Genomic DNA, 21938 nt, shown 5'->3' with positions numbered 1-21938 from the left:
CACTTGAAGTACCCCTCCTTTCTCTGGGTGGGGTGTGGTCTCTGCAGGGTCTTCCCCTTGGGAGTGACTCTCACGGATCCATGTCCATTAACAAAATTCCACTCTTTTTGGGGAGAAAAAAAGAGGGAAAAGAGGCCTTGGCTGGGCTAGCCTGTCCCTATAGTTGAGCAGTCGACTTGTTCCTGATGGACCGTTCGATGCTCATAAGAGTGTTGGGGGAGGTTACGTGATGGCCTGGTGCGCTAGCTACAAGGCACACAGCAGTCTGCCCGTCACACACAACCAGTTCACGTAACACAGTTCAGCTAGTTGTGGTGTTTTGTATAGGGACCCCTAGTGTCGCTACATCGACACAATGTCGAGTGAGTAACAGATAGGGAACGTCCTGGTTACTTTCGTAACCACCGTTCCCTGATGGAGGGAACTAGATTTTGTGTCCCTCTTGCCACAACGCTGAATTACCCGCTGAAATGGCCGGGACCTGGTCTCAGCTCCTCAGCACAAAACCTGAATGAGTGGTTGCATACCAGCTCCTTTTATACCCGTATGTCCGGGGGAGTGGCATGCAAATTCCACATGCCAATTCTCATTGGACTTTTTTCATAAAAGCAGAGGTGTTTGGGGCTCCCAAGAGTGACCCCTAGTGTCACTACATTGACACAATGTCTCATTCCCTCCATCAGGGAACGGAGGTTACAAAAGTAACCATGACGCTTTACAGGAACCTCCACAGAACCCCTGTCCAACATGTCAGCGTCTGTCTCCCCATCAAAATAACACATCCACCAAGACACACATACGTAGACACCCTCTGTCTCCATGTCCACTATCCTCACATCCTCATGTCCTCGAATTGTAATTTTAACGGTGTTTGCTAAGGCAAGCATCACTATTACTAGTGTTCATACAGTTAGTAATTTTAACAAACCCCTAATCCTAAGGATTAAACTATAAACAGTACACATACTAGGAAGCTTTAGTTCTAAGTATAAAGATGCATTTTTAAAATTCTATTTGAAATGTCATTTTAATTTTAATATTCATTCATCAATCTAAAAATGAAAAAATACCTGTGTTCCAAACAGGATAAATTAACCTCCATATGGCACTTTGAAGGGAGAACAATCATGATATACATGCTGTACCATTGCTTCAAACAAAATTTCAAATAAAAATGACTGAAAAGGTGAGTTCCGAATAAATGTTATTATTAAGCCCCAAAAATTTGAGCCCTCCAAAGCTCCCACAGTGTATGGTAAAGTCTTCGAAGGGAACAGGGAATAGGGATGATCACTTCTGAATGGAATGTACCCAATTTGTGTCTATTTGTATTTCCCCTAATTTTAATTTAGGAATTTCTGGGACCAAGTTGATACTCACATTAAGTGTAAGTGAAGTCTTTTATATTTTAAAAGGATGTTGAGGGCTCACGTTTTGCCATCATGCTCTACAGTGTTTGACATGTCCCGCAATGAGCCAGTCCACTTTTAGCCTTTGTTCTCGTGGGTGATCTTTATCACTGCCAATTGTTTGCAGAGTTCCTCAGACTTGGATTTGGATCTATATAACAACATGACATCCAAAGAGAAAAATGTAGATACGAAACAAGTATTCTATTGAGAAAAGAAAGCAAATGAAAAAAAAAGATAGCGAGAATTATGGTACAATTATAGCACGCTGGCATCTTTGCCAACACCTTAAACAAACAAAAGAGCATCAAGTTGCTGTCTGAAATACTAAACTGAACTACAGATTGTCAGATAAAAACACTCCACTAGGCGATTGTGCAACCACACAATTTAAACAATGTTGTTCAGATAGGGTTGGCAGCGGATGGTGACCAGACTGGATTTTGGTGAGGTTTAGGAAAGGAATGCCACACTCCTTTCTCCTAAATAACAAGATCAGGCAAACTATGCAAACCATGTATAAACAGACTGTATTACAAACAAAACATCAGCTGGTGGTGGTTATTGAAATATGGGTTTCCAAACAAAGAAAGAGTCAAAGTGTTGAAACATTAACGTGCAAAGAAGCATCTCCCTGGAACTTGGGAAAATAATTTCTGGCATTCTCCAATTCTGTTATGTGTAGTCCATTTCATCATAGTCCAGAGTCATCAGAAAGATGGCTTGATTTCCAATGGCAGCGATGTTTGTTATACAACAAAGCTGGAATGCAAAAATGTCTGTTGGACTGGCAACTTGGGTTTGGAATTTTTACAGTTTGAATGCACAATAGCATTTCTGGTAATGAAAGAATTTACATAAATAGTCCAAATTTGCTTCTAGATTCGATCTGATGTTGGCATACTCCAGCAAAATTCTTGGGGTTAGGCACAGTGTTTGCAAATCAACTTAATGCACGAGGGCCACACTGGTCATATTCTTATTGACTCAACTTGACCTACACAGTGTACTGTACAGAGGTATCAAGTTATCATGTTTAGGAGTGTACAAACAGTTTGTTTGGAGTAGAACTATAATGAGGTTATTAGCCATATTTGAAATACAGTTTAGAGAATATTCACTGCAAAATAAATCGTTGGAAAGGATGTACAATACTAGAGAACATGGATGAAGTTCCTTTTACGAGTTCACTCATACAAAAAGGCATGACTTTTATTCCCATAGAGACCAACCAACCAACAGAATTTCAAATAGATACAGCACAGGAATTACATTTTGGCTAGGCTACTGTACAACAATTTATTTTTAGAAAGGAAACATCTGTGAAGAAATTAAGTTACTCGTTCCACATATGACTGATGTATGTCAATAACCTGTAATGCGCTTCCCTCGTCTCGTTTCAAACCCTGATGTTTTTATTTTTTTTTCTAACGTGGTAAACAAAAGTTATTTTCCTATTAAAATCATGGTTAAGTTTAGGGTTAGGGTAAGGGGTTACATTTTATGTTTAAGTCTGGGTTAGGGGTTTAACTTAAGAAAAAGTTCAATAACATCAGTTGTTGGTTTGATTATTTTTCTTGAGTAAAAGTCAACTCCTATGATTTGTTGCAATTTCGCCATCTCACACTATTTTTACAACTTCTCATGACTGGGTTGGCTAGACCAGTTTAAACCAGCCAAGACAAGCAAATGATTTAGCAAACAACCTTAGGCTGTTTTGTTTTGTTTTGTTTCAGCAGTTTTGTTTTGTTGTTTCAAGGCCATTTGAATATAGTCATGTATTGTCAAATATAGCAATGTGATCTCATGAGAATTCGTATGTATTCTTACTTAAAGTTTGGTTCCAGCAAACATTCATTCTCTTATGTTTGCATTTAATCTAGACAGCATTTCTTTATTTTATTTTTTTTGTCCCAGAAGAACAAGACCATTTTTTAAATGCATATATATGCTAAAAGTTGATTTGTCAAGTTTTAGGTGTACACTAGCGTAGCTCACAGACCAATTTATCCGTAATATTAGTAATCCAAGTATCCGTAGCTATAACACTTGCATAGACACTGAAATGTACAATATTGACATATTAACAGCATCTAAACTCGTTACGTTACATATTAACACCTGTAAAAATGTAAAAAAATTTATGTGTACTGTTTGAATTGATTAATATTGAACTCATAAAATTAATCAGTTAATTATATTTAGTTTACTGTATAATCGGTGAGATTAGTTACACTGTAAATGCCATCAAATTTATTTAATGCAGTTGACATTATAAAACGACATTTTCACAGTTTCATTCAGTTCTGTGTGATTTCTGCTGCCCTATACGTTTTAAAGGATTAAAATCACTTTTACCAAGACTATACTTTAAAATGTTAAAATGAATAAAAATTCTGTAATCGTTTAATAATTTGTTACGTTTTTTTTTTTTTTTTGTTTTGTTTTTTTTTGCACAGGACACAAAAGGATTTTTCAGAATATGCCAAAAAACAAAATAAACCACAAAAAGCACCATAAAACAACACTAATTTAATATAAATATACAAATTGCTTTTTGTGAAGAACAGAACCAAATTCAAGCCTTTTATTCAACGATCTTCATCTCTATCCACTGTAGCGTGTTGCGACCACCATAACCGGTAACCCGCATTGGTTTCCTTTTCAAAATTTCAAAATTGCCGCATCAAGAAGCATTACGATCACCGGTTTTACAGCAGTGATGTTGCATGCTCATTGGCTCTCAAGTGTCTCGTGACCGTTTGTGACTGCTGTATTCTGCGATGTATATGTTTATATACATATTATTAACTGTATTCTACTACAATTACAGTATAAATCATTGGTAATCAGAATACATTCAAAAAGTATTTTGATTACTGAAGAGATTACTTTGCATTTTATTGTCATTTGTTTCATTTAATGTTTAGACTATTTAGTTGGAAAACATTTATCCATATAAACAATGCAATCTGAGGAGCTTTCGAACAGCAGTGAAACACTTTCTTAAGATGTGTTACATTCATACAAGTTCATGCTGTTGTGAGTGAAAAGGTGGATATGACATCATTGAGGAATTTTCCCTTGGGAGCTTAAAAGAGGAGCTACATCAAGTTTCTACAGTTTAACAAGAAAACAGTTAGAAACGCTATGACAGGTGAAACATAAATCCAATAAATACACGATTACACGCCATGTCAATGTTTTTTATGAGGTTAGGTTATTTTTACAAGAAATGCTAACCAATGTAGCCTTTAACATCGTATAGAAAGCTACAACCAATATATCAATGACGAAAATGCACGTTGGAGCATAACTTTTTTTTCTCTAGTAAGACCTTTGATATTAGAGCAAAGATGTACTGCAAAAATCTTATTCTTAATGAGAATTTAAATATTGTTTTTCTGTAAAAATATCAAAAAAATCCTTAAAGCAAGATAAATTTAAGTGAGTTTTCTTACTTTATTTACTTGTTTATTGTCAAAACAAGTGAAAAATTTGCCAGTACTGAAGAAGTAATCCAAATTATTTAGATTATATTACTGACTTTGAGTAATCTAATGGAATACGTTACAAATTACATTTAACAGCATGTATTCTGTAATCTGTAGCAGAATACTTTTTAAAAGTAACCTTCCCAACCCTGGATATGACATCGCTGTTACGGTGTGCATCAGGAAAAAATTTACAGCAATTAATCATTTAAATTCCACTCTCTACCTCACACAAAGCTATTGTATTCCGTCAGGGAGCACATCGGATGCAGCACATTGCCCTTTGGACTACTTTTGTACTGAATTTTGCAGTTTTTCTGAATAAATTATTGTGATTACATTTATCTGCCTGTTACGTTTTTTTTATATGCTTTATAAATGGTTATGGTTATATATATATATATATATATATATATATATATATATATATATATATATATATATATATATATATATATTAATATATTGTAACAAAAATGATTGCTACTGTATATTAATTTACTTGTTACATGTTTTTAAATTGTTGAAAAGTGGTTATGTTTAGAGGTTTTGATAGGGTTAAGGGGGATCTAAATTATCTATAATCGATTTGTGTATTCAAATATATTTGTAATGGCTTTGTAAATATTTTAAGTTTCTAAAGCTGTTAATACATAAAAATGTTAACGTTTTAGATGCTTTCAAATGTCCATATTGTATGTTTTAGTGTCTATCCAAATGTACAAACATGTATGTTTAAATGTTACAATTATTAACATACAAATAGCTAAGTATATTAATAAGATCAGGCTGAATATAGTGAATATAGACACTGTGCATCACAAATATACTGTAGGATGGTCTTGAGTGCCTTATTGCTTAATCTGGACCCACTTTATATTAGGTGTCTTTAACTACTATGTAATTAAGCATTTGATACAATGTACTTAAGTACATACGTGTTGTTGCATTGTACTTACATTTAAAGTACCTGCACCTAATTACATCTGCAGTAACACTGTTTACCTTACCCCGAATCCTAAACCTAACCCTACCCGAATCCTTACCCTAAACCCTAACACTAATCTTAACCCCAACCCTACCACTATGCCTTCCTAACATTGTATTGTATGTATTTTAATGATAATACATAGTAGTTAAAGACATCTAATATAAAGTGGAACCATTAATCTTCCTTTTTTCAATAGGTATGATACAGTAATATGGAATAATAATAACTAGTATGTTATAACATAAATAGTTAAACTTGACATTGTCAGTTAGACATCAGCTAGTCAGGAGCAGTCACCTTAATGACCTGAGCATCAATTAACACCAGCTGATGGAAGGCATCACATACCCCCGTGATTAGCAGCTGGGCCAGGGCTGTTTAGTGCATGTTTGTGCTGGGTGGTCTGAGAAACCCTGAGCAGCAGCATTAATGTGTTTTGTATTTGCTAAACGGAACTCCGTCATTAGAGGAAGTGGGAGACCCATTTAAGCTGCTGTTAGACTTAATGGCTGCTTTTTTGCGCATGACGTGCATGCAATTTCCAAACGTAACAGAATACCCTGGAATCCCTGCACTGCTGCCTGTGTGATGTGAGTTATAGCCTACAACTGTGGCTCATAAGCAAGAACTGCAAACATGTTCTTTGCAGGGACACCTTTTGGTTCTAATGATTGTGTCATGAGATTTGCATATGCAAAGTTTATATTTCCTAAGCCCAAAGTCCTGTTGTGTTGTTCATGTCTGTTTCTTTATTTGTGTTTCAGTTAGTATCCAGTATAGATACAGTGTTACTGCAGCCACAGAGAATCTTTCCTTATATGTCCTCTCTAATGCTAACTCCCTTCCCTCTCATCCAGGTTCACTCTCTATGCTATGGATAGCCGTGGTAGACGGTCAGAAGCGAGCTTTGTGACTGTTCGCACGTCCTGTTCGATGGTGGATGACAGCAAAGCAGAAGGTACAGTTCTGATCTCCTTCACTCCATTCACATGTGTGAATGAAAAGAGTCAGCTGTGCTCCAGTGAAATGTCACCATCGCACCCAGCTGAGGTGACAGCTCTACATTTCCTGTGTGTTTACGACTACATCATCCATAGTGGCTAGTACATTTTACTTGAGAAGAACAAAATTCACAGGTCTGGCAGCAGTATGAATCACAGGAAGGTAGAGCACTCAAAATCTATATAGAAGTTAAATAAGATTACATAAAGTTTACTCAAAGAAAAGGAACAGGTTTTAAATGGCAAGAAATTTCCATTTATGGATAAAACTTAGTAAAATGATAATACTTTATGACATTAATAAAAGCACAGTAAGAAATCCACACAATATTTTTGAGAGTAATAAATAATTTATATACATATTTTGTTGGGGCGGTACATATTGAAGGCCTTGTACTGTTTCCTTAATTAGCCAAAAGCCTTTCATTTACATCATAGCCATGAATTTTTCTTTGCTTTTTGCAATTGCTATTAGAGAAAGGGACACTTAAAATCTAGACAGCATTTTTTTGGACACAAATTCGGATATGCCTTTGAGGGTAAGGTGAGTCATCAATATTTTTTATCAGTTGTACCAGAAGAACAAGACCATATTTAAAATGCATATACATGCTAAAAGTTGATTTGTCGAGTTTTAGGGGTACACTAGCATAGCTAATAGACCAGTGTATCCATAGTATTAGTAATCCAAATATCCGTAGCTATAACATGTGCATAGACACTGAAACGTACAATCTAATTTGACGTTTATAACGGCTTCAATCTGTTCTGTATGATTTCTGGTGCCATATTCAACTCAAAAGATTATATCACTTTAACCAAAACTAAATTTTAAATGTTAAAATGAATAACAGTTTTGTAAATGTTTAATCTTCACATTTTTTATTTATTTTGTTTGCCATGGGATACAAAAGGAGTTTTCCGAAAAAAACAAAATTGCATAAAACCAAAAAAGCACAATAAAATTAGCATACATGTCATCTATTTGATTTCTGCGCTATAATCCAAGTCTTCAGAAGCCATATGATAGTTCTATGTGACGAACAGACCTAAACTTTCTGCAAGTTTTTATTCAAAGGTCTTCGTCTCCTGCTGTAGCGCCCATAACAGTCAAATCTAACACTTATTTAAACATTAAAAAAATTGCTTCCTCAAGAAGTGTTATGAAACAGGTTTTTACGTCAGTGATGTAAAAAATTTTTTGTTACCGATTAAGACATGCCATATTTCACGTTATGTACCTTTATGAATGAGCTTTGGCTGCCTTCACAGAGTGGATCAGGAGAAGATTTAAAGTGATTAACAATTGAAATTTCACTCTCTACATCACACAAAGCTTTTGTATGCCTTCAGAGTGTACTTGAATGAAGCACATAGTTGTTTGGACTACATTTGTGCAGCTTTTTTCTATGTTTTGAATAGAATTATTGTGATTATTTTTTATTATTATTATTGTTAAGAAATAATTGCAGTTAGGTTAATGGGTGGGATTAGCAGCTCAATATGCACTGAGAACTTTATTAGGAACACCTGTACACCTACTTATTCATGCGATTATCTAATCAGCCAATCGTGTGGCAGCAGTGCAATGCATAAAATCATTCATATACAGGTCAGGAGCTTCAGTTATTGTTCACATCTACCATCAGAATGGGGGAAAATGTGAGCTCAGTGAATACACTGACCGTGGCATGATTGTTGGTGCCAGACGGGCTGGTTTGAGTATTTCTATAACTGCTTATCACCTGGGATTTTCACGCACAACAGTGTCTACAATTTACTCAGAATGGTGCCAAAAACAAAAACAAAAAACATCCAGTGAGCTGCAGTTCTACATATGGAAACACCTTGTTGATGAGAGAGATCATCAGAGAATGGCCAGAATGGTTTGAGCTGACAAAAAGGCTATGGTAACTCAGATAACCACTCTGTACAACTGTAGTGAGATGAATAGCATCCAGAATGCACATCACGTCGAACCTTGAGGCAGATGGGCTATAACGGCAAAAGACCATGTCGGGTTCCATTTCTGTCAGCCAAGAACAGAAAGCTAAGGATGCAGTGGGCACAAGCTTACCAAAACTGGACAGTTGAAGACTGGAAAAATATAGCCTGGTCTGATGAATCTCGATTTCTGCTGAGGCACACAGATGGTAGGGTCAGAATATGGCACCAACAGCATGAATCCATGGACCCAATCTGCCTTGTGTCAACAGTCCAGGCTGGTGGCGGTGGTGTAATGGCGTGGGGAATGTTTTCTTGGCATACTTTGGGCCTGTTAATACCAATCAATCATTGCTTAAATGCCACAGTCTATTTGAGTATTGTTGCTGACCATGTGCTTCCCTTCATGGCCACAATTTACCCATCTTTTAATGGCTACTTCCAGCATGATAATGCACCATGTCAAAAAGCAAAAGTCGTCTGAAACTGGTTTCATGAACATGAGTTCACTGTTCTTCAGTGGCCTTCCCAGTCACCGGATCTGAATCCAAAAGAACACCTTTGGGATGTTTTAGAACAAGTGATTTGCAGCATGAAATCAAAATTTCAGAAGAATGTTTCCAATGAAGAATTGAGGCTGTTTTGAAAGGAAAGGGAGGCCCTACCCAGTATTAGTATAGTGTTCCCAATAAAGTGCTCAGTGAGTCTATGCATATATATATATATATATATATATATATATATATATATATATATATACACAGAAGCGAGTATATACAGTATATATATATATATATATATATATATATATATATATATATACTATATATATATATATATAAAATGTGTCTTTATTAAACTAAAAATTTATTAAAATTCACAGTTTTTGGGGGGAATTACATAACAGGTACATTGGGTGGCTTGTTCATCATATCCATTTTTCATATAAAAGCAGCAGAATTTAAAATGCATCCACTTTATCAGCAACAAAGAAAATTTTCGCGAATCACGCAATATCTGCCTTTGCTTGCATCATTGACAAGGCCTTTCCTCAGCATTGAAGTCAGGTACAATTGTCCCTCTTATAGGATAATCTCAAAAACGAGATGATGAAAGAGAACTCCAATTTCATGTGGTCTTTAATTGTTTTTGAACTCTTCATAGCTTGTTTTTTCTTTTTTAAAATAGACAATTCTCAGATCTGCCTTTGCTTTTTTTTTTTTCAAACAGAGATTGCAGACAAAGTATACAATCTATACAATGGCTACACCAGTGGGAAGGAGCAACAGACGGCCTACAACACCTTGATGGAGATTTCTCCACCACTTTTGTATCGTGTACAGCATCACTACAATTCCCACTACGAGAAGTTTGGAGATTTTGTGTGGAGAAGTGAGGACGAATTGGGGCCCAGGTGAGAATGACAGCAACCAATCAAAGCAATGTTTATGTTTGATAGATTGAGTTCATCTAACAGGTGCTTGTTGATGTCTTCTTTTATTATGGTGACAATGGTGCAACATTTTGTCACAATCAATCTCTCATAGACTACCCTCTAACTTTACCCTGTACCCCAGGGCTATTAAACCCTGCTCCTAAGGGCTACCCTCCTGCTTAGTTCAAACCAGAGGTCTGCACCGGCATTTATAAAACAAGCAAGTCTCTCAAGATGTGTTTTTTTGTTTTAGTTTTTTTATTGAAGTTCTGTCTAACTTGATGTGGTGTTTTAAAATGTGGTGGACCTGCACGAGCTGCTGAAAAACAACAAGACACAGCACAACGTTCAAAGCATGCATTTACATAGAAAATTGAAAAACTGCACGCAAAAACACTTTCACTCTGTACAGCCCCTAACTTGTCTTTTCACACGTTCCTTTTTTAATTGATTACAAGCCTGACCTGAACCTGAAGTTATATTTGAAAAACTGACCCAAACCTGGCCCAAAACCCTACGGTTTGTGTCAGGGTTGTGTCAGACCTCTAGTTTGACCCAACAGACCTGGTAGCAGAGCTCTAGTTACAACCTTACTCATACACCTGCCTGTAAATTTCAAGTAATCCTGAAGACTTTGATTAGCTACAGTAGTTCAGATGTGTTTGAGTTTGAACTTCAGGAAGGTCTGCCCTTTACCAGCCCTCAACTCTCTGGCCCTACCCTTTACCCGCACTTGTATACACTTTACCTCATCCTTTACTCTCTACATTTACTCTATGTCTTGACACATACAAAGATGCAAACACCATGATCAGCAGTAATTTTTGGATTGAAAAAATTTTGTTTTAGGCTTTCACTGCAAATCCGGACTCGTACAACCAATCTGGTGCCGGCAGGTGTATTCCATTGTACTACCATCTAATAAGAGCATGTTCCTCATAAAAGAGTACACCTTTTTGCATTAAAATTGGTGACTTGCCTTGCAATGGACTGCACTATAGAACAAATGTGTGCAATTGTCACTCATAAAACAGACTTCTCTGATTATATCTCACCTAGTAAATTCAGGTGCTTTTTTTTTTTTTTTTTTTTTTGCTTCGTCAGGTGTGTTTGGGGCAAATTGCTTCCACAGTCAGAACAGCAGGGGAAGGGAACACAAAGTTCTGATGATGTAATGCAAGTGTTCATCACGTTACATTGTGTTCTGGAGATCATGTTTAATTAGCATTATGTTGGAGGTTGATAGTGAGTGTCTCAGCTTGATCTGTTGATAGTGAGTGTCTCAGCTTGCCGTGGATGTGCTATTTTCAGAAATTTGATTTAAATTTTTCTAGTGCAAATTTTTTCCAAACATATTTATAGTTGAACGCCACTTAAAACAGAGAAGTGTTGACAACTAGCAGTCATGCATTTTCCCAAATATTCCAAAATGTGCCAGCCAAGCATTTTTTCGATATGCGTCTCTCTTCACAAATGTCTAAGATCCAGCACATTAACAGCTATATTCAGGTCTTTACACAACAGCCTCTATGTTTTTAGGCAAAGCACGAAGAGGACGTGTGTATAGTCCTTTGCACCGGCACCTGCTTTATTCCTGTTTGGTTGGGGCCATCAGAAGTTTGCATCCTGAGCTGTCTGTGAATGTTTGTGTAATCTATTCTCAGGCTCTAACAGAGGAAAGAAATATTGTCCAGCAATTACAGTTCATTTAACACTTTGTAAGGAACCAATATTCTTTATTAATTTTGTAGGGCTTTACTGGTTGTTTAGATCAGTGTTACTATCAGAAATAATTAATAATTATTTCTGTAATTATTAATTAATATTTAAATTAATTAATTGGATCTAACTCATTAAAGCCTCACACGGGGCACCAATTATTATGTAGGGCTTTACTGGCTGTTTAGATCAGTGTTACTATCAGAAATAATTAATAATTATTTCTGTAGTTATTAATTAATATTTAAATTAATCAATTGAATCTAACTCATTAAAACCTCATATGGGGCTCCAGTAAGTGTAGTGCGCTACGTTTAGGAGCAAGTTTGGTTATTAGCAATAATTAATAATTATCAAAGATAATTATTAATTATTAAAATCAATAGAACATTGATGAGAATCAATGTTAGTTTTTTAATCCTTTAAAATCAACAATTATCAAAGATAATCGTTACTTGTTAACATCGATGAAACATTAATTAAAATTAACACTAGCTTATTGATCATTCAAATTCAATCATCAAAGATAATTATCAATTATCAAAAATCAATAGAATTTTAATAAGGATTAACATTGACGGGGCACCACCCTGGAATTAGGGACTAATAACCAGATAATAAAACAGTCTCAAAATTAGATTGTTTTCTTAGGAAAATCGACATCCGAAGAATATCGATTTTCGGGAAAAAAACAATGAATGAAGGTTTGAATCCGAGCACTGACATCCCGTCAGCATGACACAGGCGTATGCAAAACAAACCAAAACACTTCTCTTTGTAATATAAACAAAGTTTATTTATGCAGTAATATCAATGAATAATTAATACAGTGAAGTCAATAAACTTCCGGCTTACAACTACAAACTAAACAGTGATATGATTAGATATGGGAATAAAAATAATCCTATAACACATAAGGTGTCTGTGTGTGTGTGTGTGTGTGTATGTGTGTGTGTGGTTAGTACGAGAGAGAGAGAAGTGACAGCCCTAAAGCCGATTTCGCGATAGTGGGAGAGAAAGCAGCTCTCAGTTTATCACTCAGAGACGCGGTGGACGGCTCGTAAAAGTCCCGCGTTATTTGACTCTTTAATGGATGAACTCAGTTGCTGTCTCAGAAATGTCGACTTGATTGAAGATGGAAGAGAAATCTTTAATCTCTTCACTTCTGTAGGCAAACGGATGAAGATGAGAATTGCTCGGCGGTCTCCTTCGGATCCGTTAGAGTGTTCGGTTGAACACAGAGTAATCTCAACTCGTCCAGCGAGATGGAGATTGTATGGCCACAGTTTCAAGTCGGACGTTACTTCCTTGTGCCACGAGGTTGCACCTGAGAGCAGCAAAGAGCTGCGTCCACACGCTGCAAACAAAGTCGCTGGAAGCGAATTCTGGAAGCATTTCAGAGGTATTTCAACTCCTGATGATGTCATGTTTGAGGGACATTGTGTTGTGTACCTCATCCAATAGGAGTTGAGAGTTCGATCCTTTAGTGAGCAAGGCTTCATGGATTTGTAGTCTGTTTTGGACTCCCTTTGCTTGATTTTGGCGCGATTTTTATCAGTAAGATTTACGACTTGGAATGTGGGGGCATGACTATGTTAGGCCTGCCTTTGTCTTCTATCTGAATACATGAGGCCCAACAATTTCAAGGACAGGCCTATATTAAGATTAAAATACATATTTTGGGTGCAGGAAGTCATGTTTGTCTTAAATCAGGGAATATGTTTCCTGGAATTCTTTCCAAACAAATTTAGATCGTGTTGTGAGTTTGAAGCTGAAAGGAAATAGGCTATAATTGCCGAGCAGTTTTATCTTGGGCTGGGCGATTTGGCAAAAATCTCAAATCTCAATTTTTTTTAAGAACGATTCACAATTCAATTATTCAACTTTTAAATATACTCAACTTAAAAGTTACTCCAACATGATTCATATAACACATTCTTTATTAGAATGCAAGGCAACCTGGGTAGTGAAATCAAAGTTATTTTCATTATAGAAAACAAAGGTGTGCAAGAAATTGCACAAAAAACAAAACAAAAAAAAAAGTGCATCAGGAAGTTGGCAGCATAGTGTAAATGTAAAATAATTACAAATCTAATTAATTTAAAATAACCCAGATGTTCACAAAAATAATATTATGAAATAAGAAAACTGCACAATACTTCTTAGCAAATATAGGTTTTAATTTTTCTCTAAACCAAGTCCACCTTGAAAGTTGTCTAGAAAAATCAATATATAGAAATTATCAAGTTTATCTAGAAAGTATGCATAATAATAATCCCCTGAAGACAGTCCACACATTAGAAAATTTTCAGTGTAGACAAGTTTTGTTTTTTTATTGGGGTCGGCATCAACCCAAGCGCTATGAACATTTTTTCTATAAAATTTAAAAAATCGTCCATCCCTAGTTTTCATTGACGTATGCTCTGTATACCGCCATGTTCCCAGGTGCAAAAAGTGAGTTACATTTTTAAGGTTAAAGGAGTTGTTCACCCAAAAATGAAAATTCTCTCATCATTTACTCTTATGCCATCCTGTATGTGTATGCCTTTCTTTCATCAGCAGAACACAAATGAATATTTTTAGGAGAATATCTCAGCTCTTTTGGTCCATAAAATGCAAGTGAATGGGTGCCAAAATGTTGAAGCTCCAAAAATCACATAAATCAGCATAAAAGTAATTCATATGATTCCAGTGTTTAAATCCATATCTTCAGAAGTGATACTGTATGGCAAGTGTGTGTGAGAAACAGATCAATATTTAAGCCAATTTTTACTATAAATCCTCCTCCCTGCTCAGTCAATCTCCACTTTAACTTCCACTTTCACATTCGTCTTGTGTTTTTGGTGATTCACATTCTTCATGCATACACCCCCTACTGGGCAGGGTGAAGAAATTGTGGCAACAATGGACTTAAATATTGATCTGTTTCTCACCCACACATATCATATGTCATGTGTATTCTGTTGATTCATGTCTTTTATTTTGAAATGTGTTCCTGTTTCCCTTGTCATGTGATTTCTGTTTTCCCTCCATGTTCTTGTGTCATGTTTTCATTGGGTTATTGTTTAATTAGCTTGTTATGAGTTCTGTTTGTTCATTGGTTTATGTCTTGTATTTAAGCCTCATGTTTTCCATTGTGTAGTGGTCAAGTATTGAATGTGGTGGATACGGTGGATACGCTGTAGTCAAGTCAAGTCAAGTCAAGTCAAGTCTACTCCATGTTTTGTTTTGTTTTGTAGTCAGGGTTATTGGTTTCACGTTTGTAAATAAACTGCACTTGGGTTCTTCATCTTCACGTCATCTTCGTCATTGTCATCATTGTCAGCAGCCAGCATACGTTACAGAATACTTGACCAACCATGAACCCAGCAGTTTTACTTCTGCGCCTACGTCAGGGGAATCGTCCCCTGGAGGACTATGTTGAGGACTTCTGCGGTCTAGCCAGCCAGGTGGACTTTAATGAGGTTGCCCTCAAAGACTGTTTTAGATTTGGACTGAATGAGTCCATTTCTTTTTTGATGTCTGGTGGTCGCAGTTCCCTCAGCCTGGCTCAATATATCGATCTCGCCCTACAGTTCATTGGTTCCCCGTTCACTGTGGGGGAGGCGGATGCCGAGCCAGAGTTCCACGTCATGGCCGCCGCCGAGCCAGAGTTCCGCGTCACAGCGACACCTCAGCCTGCTCCATGCCATGTCACAGCGACGCCTCAGCCTGCTCCATGCCACATCACAGCGACACCTCAGCCTGCTCCATGCCACGTCACAGCGACGCCTCAGCCTGCTCCATGCCACGTCACAGCGATGCCTCAGCCTGTTCCATGCCACGTCACAGCCACACCTGAGCAGTGGGACCTGGAGATGGTTCCCACCCTTATACCCACCCTTAGTTCTCCTGAGCAGGCAAGGGGAATTTTCGGCCCTCCGATCCCGCCTGGACCCTCCGAGCCCTGGACTTCGCCTTGGCCTGTCGGTCCCTCGACATTGCCTCAGCTCGGCGTTCCCTCGGCTCCACTACGGTCCTTCAGCCTGTCGGCTGTGCCGGGGTCCCTCGTCCCTCCGGCTCCTCCTTGGTTGTTGGTCACCTGGCTTCGCTTTGGCTCTCCGATCCTCTGGCTGCGCCTCATCCCTCCGATCTGTCAGCTTCACCGGGGACCTCCTTCCCTACGGCTCCACCTTGGTCCTCAGTCCCACCGGCTCCACCTCAGTCTTCCGATCCCTCAGCTCCGCCTTGCTCCTTTGAGCCTCCAGCACTGCCTTGGTCCTCCCTGCCATCGGCTCCACCCTGGCCCTTCGAGTCTTCGGCTACTCTCCGGGCACCACGTTCCATGGCTCCGCCCCTCGAGCCTCTCATGGCTCCACCTTCCATGGCTCCGCCCCTCGAGCCTCTCATGGCTTCACCCCCCACGGACTTTGCCCTGGTCCCATGCCCCTCACCCTTTCTCGCCACGCCACGCCCCAAGCCTCAAGACACCCCCCCCCCCCCGCTCCCTACAGAACTTTGAATTATGTCATGTTTTACGTGTTTTGTTTATGTGTTGGGGTGTCAGGAGCCACCCCTTAGTGGGGGGGATATGTCATGTGTATTCTGTTGATTCATGTCTTTTATTTTGAAATGTGTTCCTGTTTCCCTTGTCATGTGATTTCTGTTTTCCCTCCATGTTCATGTGTCATGTTTTCATTGGTTTATTGTTTATTTAGCTTGTTATGAGTTCTGTTTGTTGATTGGTTTATGTTCTCCCATGTCTTGTATTTAAGCCTCATGCTTTCCATTGTGTAGTGGTCAAGTATTGAATGTGATGAATGTGTTGAATGTGTTTGATACACTCAAGTCAAGTCTAGTCCATGTTTTGTTTTGTTTTGTTTTGTAGTCAGGGTTATTGGTTTCACATTTGTAAATAAACTGCACTTGGGTTCTTCATCTTCACGTCATCTTCGTCATTGTCATCATTGTCAGCAGCCAGCATACGTTACATCATATCACGTCTGAAGATATGGATTTAACCACTGGAGTCATATGGATTACTTTTATGCTGCCTATATGTGCTTTTTGGAGCATCAACATTTTGGCACCCATTTACTTGCATTGTATGGACCTACAGAGCTGAGATATTCTTATAAAAATCTTAATTTGTGTTCTGCAGAATAAAGGAAGTCATAAACATCTGGGATGGCATGAGGGTAAATGATGAGACAATTTGTATTTTTGGGTGAACTATCACTTTAATGCTCTAAAATCGATTTTTAAATAAACAAAACCTACCTCCCTACCCTAAAGCTTGTAAATGTAGTCAGAAATGTAATTTGAACAATAAAGTGTATCATCTTACAAGTCATGCACTATAGTATAGGTGTTTTGATGTCATAAGCATTGTGTGAGGAACAGGGTGAAAAGTAAGTGTTTATGAACTGATAATCTGCTGTTTTAGTCGTGAATTGTCTGAAAAGGAATAAAAGTTGTTGTAGCGCCTCTAGTGTTCATTTCACCAGGAAACCACCGCGATACGTAAAACAAACCACATAAAAAACATTTTGCAAAAATGTACTGTATTAACGTGATTCTATGAGAGCAGGTTTATGTTGTTAATTTTAAAGCCAAATATGACCAATATGCTCAAATGTTGTGTAAAAGGGAAAATAAATAAAAAATCTAACAATGTCAAGTGTACAGAAAGGAAATTATTAAGATTTGAGGAGAATCCATATTATTTTATATTAGCTGTTCAAGGGTCAGTGACAATATGCCCAAGATTAGAAAAAAATTTATGGTTTTTAAAAAAATCGTTCTGCCATTCTAATCAAAAGTTATGATGTAAAAAGTCATAAAATATTTTCCTTACACTTGTCAGTGTACACATCTTAGTTTAGAAATGTATATTTCAAAGTAAAAAACAAAAACAAAACATATATATATATATATATATATATATATATATATATATATATATATATATATATATATATATATATATATATATATATATATATATACAGTGGCATGCAAAAGTTTGGGCACCCCTGATCAAAATTTCTGTTGCTGTGAATATCTAAGCGAGCAAAAGATGGCCTGATTTCCAAAAGGCTTAAAGTTAAAGATGACACATTTCTTTAATATTTTAAGCAATTTTACTTTTTTATATTCATCTTTTACAGTTTCAAAATAACAAAAAAGGAAAAGGGCCCGAAGCAAAAGTTTGGGCACCTTGCATGGTCAGTACTTAGTAACACCCCCTGGCAAGTATCACAGCTGGTAAAAGCTTTTTGTAGCCAGCTAAGTGTCTTTCAATTTTTGTTTGGGGGATTTTTGCCCATTCTTCCTTGCAAAAGGCTTCTAGTTCTGTGAGTTTCTTGGGTCGTCTTGCATGCACTGCTCTTTTGAGGTCTATCCACAGATTTTCTATGATGTTTAGGTCGGGGGGCTGTGAGGGCCATGGTAAAACCTTCAGCTTGCGCCTCTTAAGGTCATCCATTGTGGATTTTGAGGTGTGTTTAGGATCATTATCCTGTTGTAGAAGCAACCCTCTTTTCATCTTCAGCTTTTTTACAGATGGTGTGATGTTTTCTCCCAGAATTTGCTGGTTTTTAATTTAATCAATTCTTTCCTCAACCAGTGAAATGTTCCCCTGTGCCACTGGCATCAACACAAGCCCAAAGCATGATCGATCCACCCCCGTGCTTAACAGTTGGAGAGGTGTTCTTTTCATGAAATTCTGCACCCTTTTTTCTCCAAACATACCTTTGCTCATTGCGGCCAAAAAGTTATATTTTAACTTCATCAGTCCACAGGACTTGTTTCCAAAATGCATCAGGCTTGTTTAGATGTTCATTTGCAAACTTCTGACGCTGAAATCTGAGGTGAAGATGCAGGAAAGGTTTTCTTCTCATGACTCTTCCACGAAGGTCATATTTGTGCAGGTGTCACTGCACAGTAGAACAGTGCACCACTACTCCAGAGTCTGCTAAATCTTCCTTAAGGTCTTTTGCAGTCAAACAGGTGTTTTGATTTGCCTTCTAGCAATCCTACGAGGAGTTCTCTCTGTAAGTTTTCTTGGTCTTCCAGACCTCAACTTGAACTCCACCATTCCTGTTAACTGCCATTTCTTAATTACATTATGAACTGAGGAAACGGCTACCTGAAAACACTTTGCTATCTTCTTATAGCCTTCTCCTGTTCTGTGGGCATCAGTTATTTTAATTATATGAGTGCTAGGCAGCTGCTTAGAGGAGCCCATGGCTGCTGATTGTTGGGACAAGATTTGAGGAGTCAGAGTATGTATAAATCTTTGAAATTTGCATCACCTGGCCTTTCCAAACAATGATTGTGAACAAGCCATAGCCCTAACAAGCTAATTAAGGTCTGAGACCTTGGTAAAAGTTATCTGAGAGCTCAAATCTCTTGGGGTGCCCAAATTTTTGCATGGTGCTCCTTTCCCTTTTTTCACTCTAAAAATAAAATAAAACACTAATATTGCTTAAAATGTCAAAAAGAATGTTTAATCTTTAACTTTATGCCTTTTGGAGATCAGTTCATCTTCTACTCACTTAACTATTCACAGCAACAGAAATTTTGACCAGGGGTGCCCAAACTTTTGCATGCCACTGTATATATACATTATCAACAGTTTTTGAATATGTTGACTTTCAATAACCTTTCTTCAGGTTATTCTTTTTCACATTTGGAAACATGAACTTACCTTGCCATGTCATGAAATATACATTTTTTGTTATTTTTATAGTCTTACTGGCTTGGGAATAGGCGTATTCAATTCACTGTCTGTATGAATTTTTCATTTCTTTTTTTAATAACTTGATAGGTCCAAACAAATAAAATAAAATTTGCATAAGATAGATAGCGATGTACTGTTTTGTCATGTTACACAATAACTTGTTGGAAAATGTATTTACTGGAAAAGTTATAGAATTGAATTTCTATTTATCAAATAGAAATATTTGAACTACTGTATAGCTATCATTACTTCCCAACACTGATGCGGGGAGATATTAATGGATGCGAGGCGCCGCTTGACTAGATAGGGCGCCCAGAAAATGCTACCCCGTAGACGACTGCGTATATTGCCTGTGCCAAGATCCGCCAATGCATCTATGCATGAAATCTACACACAACACACTTTGATATTGCATTGACGGCTTTCTTTATTTTCACCACAGGAAGGCCCATTTAATCTTGAGACGAACGGATCGAATCAGCCTGTTCTGCCGCTCGCTGCTCCGCAGTGGATTCATCCAGAGCCGGACAGAGAGTGTGCCATACATGCTGTGTCGTAGTGAGGACATGAGGCCCGGTGGCAATCTGTGGCATAGTTCACTACATGAAAGCCGGCTAGCCTGCATGGAGAAACTCATATCAGTGCAACGCAACATATACGGGAAGTCTAAACTACGATGAAATGCGGCCTTTGGAACATTCAAACTTCAACTTCTCTCTTAATGGTCTCTGGCTTGGCTGTTCTTTTTCCTAGATCCAAACAAAAGACTTAGAGACTGCGAGAAGAGGTGATTTTTGGACCATTCCAATGCAGTTGGGACTGAGGCGAGTCAAAGCTTAAATTTTTTTTTCTTGTAAGGATGCCAGTTTTGATCGATAGGAAGGAACGCTGTGCTACTGAAGGATGATTTAAGACGGAATGTAAAATTTAACTGCATGGTGCTGCAGAACTCAAAACCAGGAATTTAATTAACCTCCCTGATACTCAATTTAAAACATATCGGAATACCTAGCCAAGCAAGATATGGGGACCTGATAGCTATGTGGTTTTTCTTGTTTTATATTCAACCTATTTTGACATCAATTCTATTCATCTTTTTATATGTTTTGCCACAATAATTTAGATAAAAGTTTAAGAATTGTATCATGCTCACAGGAAATGCTTTTTGAGAACACATATAATCTTTAGCCAGAAGAATTCATCCAAATAAGTAAGAGGGGGCATTGCTGGACAATGAGACCAGTAGATTCCATTAAAGTGAATAATTTAATGTATTTCGCAATGGGTTGTGGTATAAGACTTATTCTGAAGTTTTATTCTGAAGTTTTCTGTATTTGATCATGTCAGAAGAATGTCTATTGTTGAAAATAATTGACCAAATGTAAGAATTTAGCCTCAACTCATAATTTTCAGTAATTTGCTACAGTATATGCCACGCTATATTCATTGTGATAGTTAATTATAATATTGTACAAAAAATTGTAAATGCAGTATGTAAAAAGTGTTTTTTTTTTTTGTTTGTTTGTTTTTTTTGGTGTGGGTGTGTGTTGCAGGCAAAGGTCTATTAAATATGTATATAGAATCTCAAAAAGTATTCTCTCTAGTTTGTCTAAAATACGTGAAGAATTACAACAATTCAAAAAACTACAATACTGGTACATCACTCTTGACTAAATTCAACATTGTTATTGATGGCTATTAGATTATTGGATTTTGCTTTTAGGTTTGTCTCTTATACTATAGAATTGTATGAAATTATCGACTTTGCATACCTCCAACAATAATGTGTAGGAAAGTGTACAATGGAATTAGCCACGTTCGGCCACCATTACAAGAAGGATAAATGAAAATTATCAGATTAGAAATCTGAATAAAAATTCACAGGACACCTTCAGGGGTCTTGTAGAGTCCATGCCTCGGTGGGCCAGTGCTGTTTTCATGGGTGGTTATAATGTTTTGGCTCATCGTTGCATACTGTACAATATAAATATACAGAGATTTAAAGGGATAGGTCCTGACATCTTTATATCAATTTAAGCAGTGATGCAGGATCCCATCACCTAGTTTCAGCATGGTGTCACACACAAGGGTTAAAGTACCAGGGTAAGCAAATTCCACCTAAAACATCATCTTGCAGACCCAATTGAAAGGGCTGTTTTTTTTTTTTTTTTTTTTTTTTTTTTTTTGTAGGGGTGCAAACATGCATCGCTATGATGATGAAC

General features: G+C 37.3%; 1 protein-coding gene across 2 annotated transcripts in view; it reads left to right on the top strand.

Annotated features, from left to right (window-relative positions):
* LOC127425941 (astrotactin-2-like) overlaps window positions 1-21301 on the top strand; it is an 829264-nt gene extending 807963 nt beyond the window's left edge. For both annotated transcript variants that reach the window (XM_051672308.1, XM_051672299.1), the window contains 3 exons: window positions 6752-6852; window positions 10070-10253; window positions 20159-21301. In XM_051672308.1, coding sequence (XP_051528268.1) covers window positions 6752-6852; window positions 10070-10253; window positions 20159-20396 — 523 coding nt within the window. In that variant the 3' untranslated portion in view covers window positions 20397-21301. The remainder of the gene's footprint in view (window positions 1-6751; window positions 6853-10069; window positions 10254-20158) is intronic.
* Window positions 21302-21938: the final 637 nt, after the last annotated feature.

This window comes from Myxocyprinus asiaticus, chromosome 3 (assembly GCF_019703515.2).
Source record: "Myxocyprinus asiaticus isolate MX2 ecotype Aquarium Trade chromosome 3, UBuf_Myxa_2, whole genome shotgun sequence".
Classification (NCBI taxonomy): domain Eukaryota; kingdom Metazoa; phylum Chordata; class Actinopteri; order Cypriniformes; family Catostomidae; genus Myxocyprinus; species Myxocyprinus asiaticus.
The sequence above is the reverse complement of the archived record's forward strand: the minus strand, read 5'-3'. Positions and strand labels throughout refer to the sequence as shown.